Genomic DNA, 12,954 nt, shown 5'->3' on the forward strand with positions numbered 1-12,954 from the left:
GCACAAATTGCAAACACGATTTATTTTAATCAGGGTATGATGTTTATTGTAAACAAACTTCATCTGTGGAAGTTCAAAAGACTCAATTTCCTCCTTCTTATAATATAAAGTATGTATATTTATTCATTTCCATTACTATTCTATTTAATCATCTTTTATCATACTAAACATTAAACTTTAATGAACACAACAAAATAAAAAAAAAGAATTTTAAAAAAATTCACAAATGAGAAGTCGTTTTTCTGCACAATTCTTATCATTCCAGTATCCTGTGTCGTACATTTCCACACAATCTTCAATCCCTTCATCATTATTGGGTTCCCCAGGTTTCCAGTTTGAGTAGCTGATTATCACTCCATTTGGGTATCTAAAACTTCCCTCAGTCTGAAGGTCATTAATACCAAGATATGGACTCTTCTTATTTTGTAAAGCCACGGCTAGTACAGCTCGGTTCTCTTCTGCATTCGTTGGTGAAGCAAGCTGTCCTCCAGCTGAAGAGCAAATTGCTTTTCCATCATAGTACGTTGCTTCCTGGCCATTTGTAATATAGATTTTGTCACCACTGTTTGCTCCTTTAGAGAAGACCAGGGCTTAAAGAAATATAAGACATGTATCAGCTTTGTATTTTTATTGCACATCAATACCCTGTTTTTAGCATTCTATGACATTACTTGGAATCACAGATTATTCAGATTATAAAAAAAAGATGTAACTATATCAAAGTTTAAATCAGAAAAAAAATACTGCAGAAATTAAGATTTCTGGCATATACGGGAGGTATTTCTGATATTTTTGTTATTTTTTGTATGCTGGAGATTAAAAATTACCTGGGACATGTTTAATCTATCAGTGACTACATGTCTTAAATTGTAATACAAAAATAAAAATAAAATTAACGCTATAAAAATGTGTATACAGGTATCAGCTAAGTTAGTGTTGGCAAACTCCTGCATTACCTTATGGCTGTAAGAGCATTATGGGAGATCCACAATATCTGCATTGCTGAAGATTGCCTACTCCTGAGCTAAACTGATAACACTTCTGTAAGTTAATAATATACAATGTAACGGTTTAATCATTATACTCAGGGCAGCATGTCCATAAGGTGACCCAGGTGGCCGCCATAGGGTGCCAGAGCAAGGAGGTGCAAAATTCTCCCAGTGACCTGCTCCCTGACTTCCCAGAATGGAGGTGGAGTCTGCACTGCCCTCTCCTGATGATGACGTGGCTTCCATCTCCCCCAGATACCGCTGAGGTGCCGACGCTGTCCAGGCCGGCCTGCCTTTGCAGTCTGCAGCATGGTGGCACCCGTGCAGTGGGTCCACGGGTGAGTCACTAAACTGCTTTGCAAGAAGAAAGGGAGGCCGGCCTAGCTTCTCCACATGGGCGCAATCCCAGCATGCTACTCCAACCCCTCCCCCTCTAGTTGATCCCTCCTCTCTCCATATTACCCAAGTCCAAGGACAGCCATGCAGACCTGCCCTGGACTAAGAAGTGTCCACGCTGTCCCCTTCTGCTCTCCATGGCCTTGGAGAGCCTTCAAGGCAGCCTGCCTCAACTTGAGCCACCATACTTTACAGCAAGGGGGTAAGTTTTATAATATACTTTGTAACCTCCTTTTCCCTTTTGCCATGTGCCTGTCAGGGAACTAGGGGGTCAGAGTGACAGGTGGTTACAGGCTCCTACTCCCTGTCACTCCCCCTAGACATGTGTCACTCTGTGAACATATATCTGTGTGTGCCGATGAACGCATGTCTCTGTATGCAACTGTGAACGTATGTATGTGTGACTATATGCCTGTATCTTTATGTCTCTGTGTGCCTGTGAACAAATGTCTCTGTGTGCCTGTGAACGCATGTCGCTGTGTGCCTGTGAACGCATGTCTCTGTGTGCCTGTGAACGCATGTCTCTGTGTGCCTGTGAACGCATGTCTCTGTATAATTGTGAACTTATGCTTTGCATGCTTTGTCTCTGTATGCTTTGTTTTGTATGTATAGGTGTGACTATATGCCTGTCTCGGTATGTCTCTATTTGCCTGTGAACGTATGCATCTGTATAACTGTGAACGTATGTCTCAGTATGTTTTGTGAACATATGTATGTGTGACTATATGCCTGTATCTTTATGTCTCTGTGTGCCTGTGAAGAAATGTCTCTGTGTGCCTGTGAACGCATGTCTCTGTATAATTGTGAACGTATGCTTTGTATGCTTTATCTCTGTATGCTTTGTTTTGTATGTATAGGTGTGACTATATGCCTGTCTCTGTATGTCTCTATTTGCCTGTGAACGTATGCATCTGTATAACTGTGAACGTATGTCTCAGTATGTTTTGTGAACATATGTATGTGTGACTATATGCCTGTATCTTTATGTCTCTGTGTGCCTGTGAAGAAATGTCTCTGTGTGCCTGTGAACAAATGTCTCTGTATAATTGTGAATGTATGCTTTGTATGCTTTGTCTCTGTATGCTTTGTTTTGTATGTATATGTGTGACTATATGCCTGTCTCCGTATGTCTCCGTGTCTCTGTGTACCTGTGAACGTATGTCTCTGTGTGCAACTGTAAATGTATGTATATGTGTGACTGTATGTCTGTCTCCGTGTGTCTCTGTATGCCTGTCTCTGTATGTCTCTATGTGCCTGTGAACGTATGTCTCTGTATGCTTTGTTCTGTATGTATATGTGTGACTATATGCCTGTCTCTGTATGCCTGCATCTTTGTCTCTGTATGACTGTGTTTGTATGACAATGCTCCTGTATATGTAGATTGCATGATGGTGTGTCTGTCTGTGCCTGTATGATTGTGTGCTTGTATATATTTGTAACTATGTGCCTGAATAACTGTCTGTGTGCCTGTATGTTTGTGTCTTTGTGCATGTAAGTATTTCTGCCTGTATGTCTGTCTATATGGTTTGGAAGGAAAGAGACACACAAAGGGACACACAAAATAGGCTAAGGGGAGAAAGAGCAACAGAAAGGAGGGGGGGGGGGGGGGGAAATACATCTTTGCCTGTGTAACCAAAAATCCTGGCACCTGCCCTAATTGTACTGAGAATGTACATACAATGCAATATATAATAAATTTGGTGATGTTAGAAATTGTGCTACTAACCTTTCTTCTGAGCCTCTAACTTGGACTGAACAGATCGAAGCTGTTGTTCCATCGAGGTTACTTTAAGTGTCAGTGCTTCAAGAGCTACAATGATAACCAATAAAAAAGGTGATGTATTCACATTGTGACAAATATTTGGACACTAATAAGTCAGTGGTTTTGTAGCCCCGGAGTTGGGATTTAAAATAAGTCCCCATTTCATTTTGGTGGGTTCCCACTGGTTGGAACAGGCAGCTCATAATTATCAGGATACAAACAACTGTGTGTCCAAGTTATTTATGTTTACAGTAGTGGTATCACTTTCCAGAGTTCACAGGATAACACTTTGATACTGGAAAGAGTCTAATAAAGGTGTTTTGGAAAATGTATTTCAGTATCAATCATATTAAACTTGAAGAATGGATCATCGACCTAGTTAAAACTGAAAGAAGGGTTGCTTTGTACATTATTTGGTATTACAAAGGAAAAATCACTTTTCCATGACACAAGCCATGCAGTCAACACGAGTGAACTTTCTGTAGGCACAAACTTAGTGAGGTTAAATAATACTGTGAACCAAAAGATAAAAGAAAGTGAGTTGAGTAGAAAGATACAGAAAATAGTTTCATTATTGTAAATACAATCTTACATAGATGTTAAATATGAACATTCTCTAACATAATGTATACAAATAAATACACACCCTTCAATGTGTAATGCACATGCAGACCAGAGAGACAGGCTTCAAACAATACGATATTGCATACTGCTTTGATAGAATTAGCTCCTAAAAAATTTTATGGGATTGTTTTTTCTGAAGAGGAGTATAAGACTTGATGTTCCAGTCTACGACATAAGACATATGACAACATGTATATTGGGATAGTATGAAGTCTATGCACATGGAAATTTATAGCAACACGTGTTTTATTTTAATGTTAGATTTCTATATTATATTAACCACAGTAATTAAGATATATCCCGAGTGTGAATGATTTGTAACATGAATATAAAAAAAATCTTTTAGTTACTTTTTAAAATAATTTTTGCATACTAGATAACAGTAGCTATCAAAGTTTTGGACATATATTTGGTTAAAGTGGAAAGATAAACTAATGTACATATCTTGCACCATCGGATGCATTGAACATTAGAAAATGACTTGATTATTGTTTTAAAAAGGTTTTAAACATACCTGAAGCCCCGCTGTCACCTCTGTCTCCTTTTGGACCTGGTGATCCCTGTTCTCCTGTTAGTCCTCGTGCTCCAGGAATTCCTGGCGGTCCGAGGGGGCCTTGTAATCCAATTGGTCCTAAACAGAATTAGATTAATATTATAAATAAAAAGTATTTTACAGGTAATAATATTAATAACAGCATATTAAAATATATTTATGCATCTGCGAGACATACAAAACAATGTTGCTCAACAATATTTGTTGTAATAAGTTCAAATTTGTACTTATTCCTTTGTAAACAAACACTTCTTTTAAAAATATAGAAGAGTTTTTCTGGTGACATATGGTGATGATATCAAATCAATGTTCCATAGACAGTGATTATACACTGAACTGTTTACCTTGCTCGCCTTTTTCACCCCTTGGTCCCGTGTTTCCATCTTTCCCTGGCAGCCCGTCTTTTCCTGCTGATCCACATGTAATGACAGTACAGGTATTTTTTTCTGTATCTTGGCATATCTGGTTACTGGCTGCTACAAATGGCACAGTAAGTGCAATGAAACCGAGAATCCAAAAATGGTTCATATTTCAAGTCTTTTATACCTATAGATTAAAATATATAAACAAATAAAATGTTAAAAGAAACACACACACATAAAGAAACATATATATATATATATATATATATATATATAGCTGAAAATTGTTAGATGCGTCTGATACATATTTATAAAGTATTAATAAAGCCATTAATACCTTTCTTGATGCCAATGTGCTTGCTGGTGAAAGTGTTGAGAAATGGGACAGGCACATCAATATATACTCCTCTTAGCATCTTACAAAGAAAAGATTAAAGATGATAATTCTGCCATGTATTGCAAAATGTAAACAAACTCTGGAGAAACAAAAAAAAATAACAGAGAGAGATTACTGTGGAATCATTAAAAAAATAAATCATTGGCACGAATCTGATATGCAAACAAAACACATCATCTTGCAGACAAAATATTGATTTTAACATTCCTTTAGTATATGTATTAGCTTAAAATGTTCATATATATAAAACTCTATTATTTCTAAAGTCAATATTGACTGGAGATGTGGAAATAATGCATCTAATACAGTACCTTTATTACATTTTGTTTCTATATCAAACCTTCAAATTATTTTACTTTTCTTTAAAATATATTTTCCTTATGACCAATTGGGAAGTGAAAAAAGTGAAATGCCTGTCCCCAGCACTACCCCTCTGTTCCACAATGAATCGCTGCTGGCAGTCCTTCAGCACCGAGTCAACGCCCAACGCACCTCTCTAATGGCACTTTTAGAGAGGGTGCCAGCCAACTCTGCTCCCTGACCTCCAGCTCACCAGCTATTCTGTATGGGGCTCCTTGTAGGGGATAAAGAAAAAATAGTAGAAAATAAAAATAATCCAATATGAATTCAGGAGTAGTATATACCTTTAAATTTTAAACGGGTTTGTTGCAATGCTAAAAAGAAAAAGTGATGTTTATATTCTGTTATAAAAACATATTAATACATAATATTATAATAAGTCCACTGGAAATTACCAGATTTTACTAATTACATGACGTAAAGTCATGATTTTATTAAGGACACGGAGGCGAATATTATGCTTATCTCTTTCTTTATTATACCTCAGCAGCAAAGAGAAGGTATAAACATTCATAGAAAAAAGTTTTAACAGGTTCTCCAAGGGTTAACACAACATTATACCCTTAACCAATAGGAACAGTCCTTCTATCTATAACTACTCATGTGACCTTTCCTCTCCCTCTTTCTTTGGTCATGCCGAAGCTGTATCTTTATAACTTGAGAAGACACTGGAACACTTTATCCGTTGTGTCGAACTTTCCCATATCCCGAACTTGTAGGAACTTGTCTGTGTGAACTGCGGTGACAACTGGTCATCCATGGTGTCGCTTATTGTGAATTAAGCTGTAATGGGATAGAGAAAAAAGTGGTAAAATGTGATCTTAGGAACTGTTTGTCACAATGGTAGTGACTAAATCTTACTATATGCATTAGATACTACAGACTCACTAGTATATAAAAAACTGTTGTTCTATATAATCGAATTAAGTCTAGACAAAAAGAAGGCACCACAATGACCCTTATTTTATTGTTTATTGGGTGGGAATTGCACTCTTCTTTCGCCGATATAGGCTTGATATACTTACCGGGTGGGCCAATATTCGCCTCCGTGTCCTTTATAAAATCATGACTTTACGTCATGTAATTAGTAAAATCTGGTAATTTTATTAAAGGACACGGAGGCTCATATTATGCTAGTTCAAAGCTGTGCAATGACTGTTGATGATACGTGGTCTGTAGGGTGAAAATAATATTCCTTAAAGGTGGATTCACGAGATCAATCTGCTGTCCGTAACAGATCTTCCAGCCTGCATCCCAAGTTGAATACTTTAGATGCCATAGCTCCTCTAGTGGAGTGCGCTCCGTATACTGAGGTATCTATGTTTGCAGAGGTCATTATCCACTTCACCCATCGGGCTATCGTTATTGAAGATACTGGCTGGTGTGGTGAGTTGATGGCCAGAAATAATTCATGATGTCCAGAGTTTCGAAATGCCTGTGTCCGTGTCTCATATTCCTTGAGGCAGGCTATTGGGCACAGGTTTTTGTTGTGAGGGAATGCTGGATATGATACTGATGATGTCGCTGATTTAGTACGTCTGGAAATGTTAAACGTGGGGGCGGGGCCTGACCATCATGGCGGATAGATGTGCTTTCCATGAGCTCCCGCAAAAGCTTGATAAAACCAGCGGCTATCTGCTCACCCAAGTGACACAACCAACTCTGCCGGGCACCCACATGCCAACCGCGATGGTGGGCACACAATGGGCTCCTAAGCAACCGGATTGGGGCCAGATGAAACCACGACCGACAATGCGGCCTGGTCTGCCGCGGGCGGGGGAGGCGGCCGCTCCCCTGTCCTGGAGGCACCCTAAAGCTGCCCACCACACGAGCAAGCCCTGCTACCCCCCCCTCGGACCGGCGGGGGTAATCCCGGTCCACCCTGAGGTGGCAACCCTAAGTGAGAGGAGAAGGGGAACACCGCCGAAGGCAACAAACGGAGACCTCCCTAAGATGGCGGACACAGCATCTGCCTACGACCTCAGCGACCACTCACACGACATCCTCACTCGAATAAACCACCACTTCGAGGCATTCTGGAGAAAGCTGGTGGGTAAGCTGAATCCACCTGCCTCGCCACGACCAATCACTCCCGCAAGGCGGGCATCACTCACCCACTCCCATCAAGCGAAACAGCACCTGTGCAATCACCAAACGCCCTTACTTACCGAAGCAGGGCGCCAAGACAAGCCGGCCTCCCCGCCATACCGCCGATCCGGCAAAGTCCGACGCCGCGCTCCACGCAGCCTGAGGAGGCCCATATTACAGCGACGCCTAAAGCCACAAAGAGGACCCTCTGGGCCCAGACCGACTCACGAACTGTGCTACTCGATGGCTGACGGGGCGCGGAAGTGCGGAGGATCTCGGAGCTTGGGGCACACGGGCAAGCAGAAGGCTTACCGGCTGGAAACCACATTGCCTGAAATGAGAGTGCCATCAGACCGGGAGTGGAGTTGGCGAGGCACGGGGCCCAAAATGGCGGCAAAAAATGGGTAAGACCAACAATGCCCCACACCCACATCTCGGGGCACCCCCTGAACACAAGCCGCGACCAAGACAAGGACTCGCAAAGGCACCAGAGTGGGACTGCGTTATACCTCTTGTGGGGGTAGGCTGACCGGGACTCTAGACACTACAGAGGCCTCCTACGGGTTCTACCTGTAAATATTATAACTCTCCCTGTGGTTTCTCATTTTCATTTGATGTTCCCCTTATACTTTTACTTTTATGTCCTACTCTACAACCCATTGTTTAGGCCACCTCTCCATGTTAACACCAATGATACGCAATTACATTAAGCGGTTCGCCCATAGCAGGGTTCTTGCACTACTCTAGCAACGATGTTGAGTTTCAGATTCATATATAAGCGTAGCTCCTCTAGCAAAGTGAAGCGTTGGAAATACTCTGCCATCACTAGGCATTGGTTAGCAGGGATAAGCCCCTAATGCAAACTTTGCAGTACCTCACAGTTTTTATTTCTTCCCTTGTTGCTCATCCTCACGGTATTGCAGGGTCTCTCAAACACCCATGCTGAGACGAATCGTTATATAGCATAGTCAGAGGTTCTCAGCTATACCGGCATGTTTACTATACTTAGACATGAGACAGACTACCAGGAATCTAGGCACCAACTGTAAATTTCCAATATTGTAGTAAGCATTACTTCCTTTACACACGTTGGAATGTTGGTTCACCTTATTACTTCAGTTTATCCTCTTTAATGTTTTACCTCTTGGTGCAAGTTGTCACTAAAAGTATATTTTGCCATACAAGTAAGGTCCTCGGACCAGCCTCAGTAGACACTGCTGCATATAACTGTTATTGTATGACCTGAGCAACTCGATTCATAGGTTCATGATTGCTTATAACAGGCGTATAAATGTACCTTCTGGAAGCAGATACCTAGACCGTTTATCCTACGTTTAATAATGATTTCTCGTTGATTATGTTTCTCTTTTCTTTTTTATTTTTAACTTGCATACGACGAACCTTAACAAAGCCTGTGACCCTTTCAACTCATAAAAAGTCAGTATGTTTGTCCGAATAGCTTGTCTTCTACTCTGCCAGATAATTGACATGTTGTCCTTACCCTTGACGATCTTACAACAAAACATAAAATGTGCACTGTTTAGATATGCCAAGCAAATGTTTATCAATGTTGTCCTGAAAGCAAGCAACAGCTGTTGTGGCATTGCCTGTCTACTTGTATTGTTTATGCACAATAAAATAAAGAATAAAAAAAAAAAAAAAAGAAGAAATGTTAAACGTTACTCCCGTTGGAGTGAACGTGCGTGCGTCGACGTCCAATGCCCTGACATCCGAGACTCTTTTGCAGGATATTAGGCATAAGAGCATGGCCAGTTTCGCTGATAGATGTTTCAGCGTGAGGTCAGAGTTCTGTGGCCATTGTTCCAAAAGGTTTAAGACCAAATTCACGTCCCATACTGTACTATATCGGGGTCGTGGTGGTCTTGCCAATCGAATTCCGCGTAAGAGTCTGCATACCAACAGATGTTTACCCGCTGGGAATCCTTCTATGCCCTTGTGTCCAGCGGATATCGCTGACCTGTATACATTGATGGTTCGGTATGCTAATCCTTGGTCGTATAGGTGTGTAATAAAAGGTAACAGGTGGTTTACAGAGGCACATACGGGATCCACGTGTTGTTCCATGCACCAACCACTCCAGATATTCCAAGCTTTAGAGTAGGATCTCCGTGTTCCAGGGCCCCAGGCTCCCGCCAGAAGCTTGAGAGTTGTTTGCGGAATGTTTGGCACGACCCAGGGTCCCCGGAAAGAAGCCATGCTAACAATTTGAGTTGTCCCTGCGTCATCAGAGGGTGTGGGTTCCCATCTGGGTCTGAAAGGAGACGTGGGTTCTCGGGTAGCATTCTGGGAAGATCTATGGACATCTCCATGAGTGAAGGGAACCAAGGCTGTGCAGTCCAGAATGGGGTTATGAGGACTGGGGACGTCCGTGCGCGGTCGAGGTGTACTAGTGTTCGTGCCAGCAGAGCGAACGGAGGGAACGCGTATAGTCGTTTGTTCGGCCATGGTTGCAGGAACGCGTCCGTAGCTAATGCGTCTGGGTCCGGTCTCCAGCTGAAGAACTCTGGGAGTTGTGCATTCAACCGTGACGCAAACAGGTCTATATACATCGGACCCCATAGTGTTTGCAATCGTAGGAACGTCTCTCGGTTCAGGCGCCAATCGCTGGTATCCCGTAGGTGTCTGGAGTTCCAATCTGCTACGGTATTTGAAAGTCCCGGGATGTATTCGGCCCGTACTGTTATGTTGCGTTCTAAGCAAAACTGCAAAAATTCTGTGGCTAAGTCTGCTAGGATTTTGGACTTGGTGCCGCCGAGGCGGTTGATGTACTGTACGGCTGATACGTTGTCCATCCTCAAGATGATGGAGCAATGCGTCACGGGGCCCAGGAGGCTCTTTAGCACGAACGATCCCGCCATTAATTCCAGGCTGTTGATATGTAGTGTCCTCTCCGATTGGGACCATTTTCCGCCTGTGGAGGTATGTCCACGGCGCGCTCCCCAGCCCCGTGTGCTGGCATCTGATTCTATTATGCAATCCGGGTTGTTGCCGAAGATTGCTCTGCCGTTCCACGCTTCCATGTGCTGTAGCCACCACTTGAGCTCCTCCTTGGCTGTGTGATCGAGTGGCACAGAGTCTGAGTAGGAGTGTCCTGAGCGTAGTTGTGCGGCTTTTAGTCTCTGCAGGGCCCTGTAGTGCAAGGGTCCCGGGAAGATCGCTTGTATGGAAGCGGAAAGGAGTCCAATTATTCGGGCTAGTTGTCTGACCGTGAGTATTGGACGAGCCAATGTTCTGCGGATCTCCTTCTTGATGATTTTTATCTTTGAGGGTGGTAAGCTTAGGGTCCCTAAGACCGCCCCTATCTCGAATCCTAGGAATTCTAAGGACTGGAAGGGGACTAGTACCGACTTCTCCCAGTTGATTAGAAATCCCAGCTTTTGTAGAAGTGTTATTGTAGAAGTGTTGTTGTAGTAGTAGGGTGTCCTGCGCCATGATCAGCATATCGTCCAGATATATGATCATGCGAACCCCTCTGCTGCGTAGCAGCGCAACCACTGGTTTTAACAGTTTTGTAAAGCACCATGGTGCTGATGATAGGCCAAACGGTAGGCACTGGAACCTCCACGTCTGAGTGTCCCAACGGAATTGAAGGAGATGTTGACATTCCTTCGCAATGGGGATGTGAGATATGCATCCTGGAGGTCTAGTTTGACCATCCAATCCCCCAGCCTGAGAAGATCTTGTAGGCAATGAATCCCTTCCATTTTGAAGTGGTGATATCTTACAAACGCATTGAGCGGGCGTAGGTTGATCACTGGTCTTACCCCACCGCCTTTCTTGGGGACCAGGAACAGGTTGCTCAGGAAGCCTGGGGAGTGAGGGTCTTTTACGAATTCTATGTGGTACCCTGCTACCGTGTCGAGAATCCAGGCATCGGACGTGAGTCTGTGCCATGCCCCGATAAATTTGGAAAGTCTGCCCCCCACATGTGAGGTACAAGAGAGGGGGAAGGGGAAAGCACTTACCATAAGGTCGTCGGCCGTATGTGGAACCCCTGTGTCCTCTGGGCTGCCACGATCTGCCCCTGACCGGGAAGAAAGGTGCGGGGGTTCTGGTCTCCGTCTGTGGGAACCTTGGTGTAGTGGGGCCTCGGTAGCCCCGATGGGAGCTCCGTGATGGGCGGCTGGACAGGCGGCCCCTGTACCTGCCAGCCCCTCCAAAAACCTTTGGGGAGAACACCCGTTTCAGGTTTGTTTGTGCCTTATCTAGGGCTGTAAATGTGCTCACATAGTTGCCCAGCTCTTTGACAAAATTGTCTCCGAAAAGGAGGCCTTTTGCCTGGGCTCGGTTATGGCCATGTGGACCAGTTTAGGGTCTATTTTCATGAGAATTGTTTTCCGCCTCTCAGTACTAAGTGCGGCATTGGAGTTGCCGATGAGGCAGATAGAGCGTTGCGCCCACTCTCGGATCTCTAAGGGATCTAGCGGCACGCCACCTGAGAGTGTCGCTTCGACTAAGTCGAAGATTTTTGCGCTGGGGCTCAAGGAATCAAGCACCTTGTCCTGGCAGTGGCGTAGGGAGTAGTCCAGCCCTTTTTTGGCTTTCCAGCCAGCTTTACCCAGGAACTGGGCAATCTTAGGGTCCACCTCCGGTGTGGCGCAAGCCATATCGGGGACCGTTGGGCGTGGGCACTCTGCTCTTAACTTATTCCTGGTCGTTTTATCCAGGGGCTTCCTGATCCTGGCCGCTATATATTGGGCCACATGGTCAGCTGGGAACCAGTCTGTAGACCTAGGGTGTTGGAGGTCGTCTGGGTTAAATAGGGGCTCGCCCTGAGGGTCTAGGATGATGGAGTCATCCATGGACACTTTACCCTTAGCTGGTGTGATTGCCAGGTTGCGCTCAGGGGAAGAGTTCCCTGATTCCAAAGAGCCGATTTCCTCGGACTCACTCATTACCTCCTCTATGTCGGATGTTTTTGCCCATTTCCACGTCATCACCGTTTTTGCCCGGCGGGTGGCTCTCTTACGTGGGGGCCCCACGTCCTCAGTAGTGACAGGGCGTGACCTGTCCGTCATGCTGGTTTTGGAGGTGTGTTTGCCCGTATGGTGGGTCTTCTCCGTAGCCTTACGGCCGCTGAGGGACGCAGGCTTGTCAGTTTGGGCCTTGGGGCGGAGGCCGCTGGGGTTGTTGTTAGACGCCAGTATGGCGTTACTAATAGATTGTGTCAGGTTCTCTGACATCGCCCCCATTGCCGTCAAAATGGCTTGGGTGACCGATTTGGTCATGGTGGCATCCAGAAGCGAGTGAAACTCCTCCGAGTTCAACTGCTCCATGGATGCCATGTCCTCTCTTTGTGGTGAGCATGGACGTGTTACCTGGGACACGTGGTGTATGGTGTATGGTGTCCTTGCTGATATCAGTGGGTGTGGAAACCCCTTGGTCCCTGAGGTGCTGCATTA

General features: G+C 44.1%; 1 protein-coding gene across 1 annotated transcript; it reads right to left on the reverse strand.

Moving 5' to 3' along the window:
• Positions 1 to 210: 210 nt before the first annotated feature.
• On the reverse strand, positions 211 to 5,050 carry LOC134574802 (pulmonary surfactant-associated protein D-like). Its single transcript, XM_063433870.1, has 5 exons — positions 5,024 to 5,050; positions 4,669 to 4,870; positions 4,286 to 4,402; positions 3,112 to 3,195; positions 211 to 590 (listed from the first exon to the last, which is right to left on the reverse strand). Exons 2-5 carry the CDS (start codon positions 4,850 to 4,852, stop codon positions 211 to 213), a joined length of 765 nt encoding a protein of 254 aa, XP_063289940.1. The 5' UTR covers positions 4,853 to 4,870; positions 5,024 to 5,050.
• Positions 5,051 to 12,954: the final 7,904 nt, after the last annotated feature.

Source organism: Pelobates fuscus, chromosome 10 (genome assembly GCF_036172605.1).
Source record: "Pelobates fuscus isolate aPelFus1 chromosome 10, aPelFus1.pri, whole genome shotgun sequence".
Classification (NCBI taxonomy): domain Eukaryota; kingdom Metazoa; phylum Chordata; class Amphibia; order Anura; family Pelobatidae; genus Pelobates; species Pelobates fuscus.

What these genes read in the sequence shown, in the direction of transcription:
- LOC134574802 (XM_063433870.1), bottom strand. Translation starts at nt 4,852, where the DNA reads ATGAACCATTTTTGGATTCTCGGTTTCATTGCACTTACTGTGCCATTT. An exon ending in AGGTGACAGCGGGGCTTCAG is followed by an intron (nt 3,196 to 4,285) that starts GTATGTTTAAAA and finishes TTATCATTGTAG; the next exon opens with CTCTTGAAGCACTGACACTT. An exon ending in GTTAGAGGCTCAGAAGAAAG is followed by an intron (nt 591 to 3,111) that starts GTTAGTAGCACA and finishes TATTTCTTTAAG; the next exon opens with CCCTGGTCTTCTCTAAAGGA.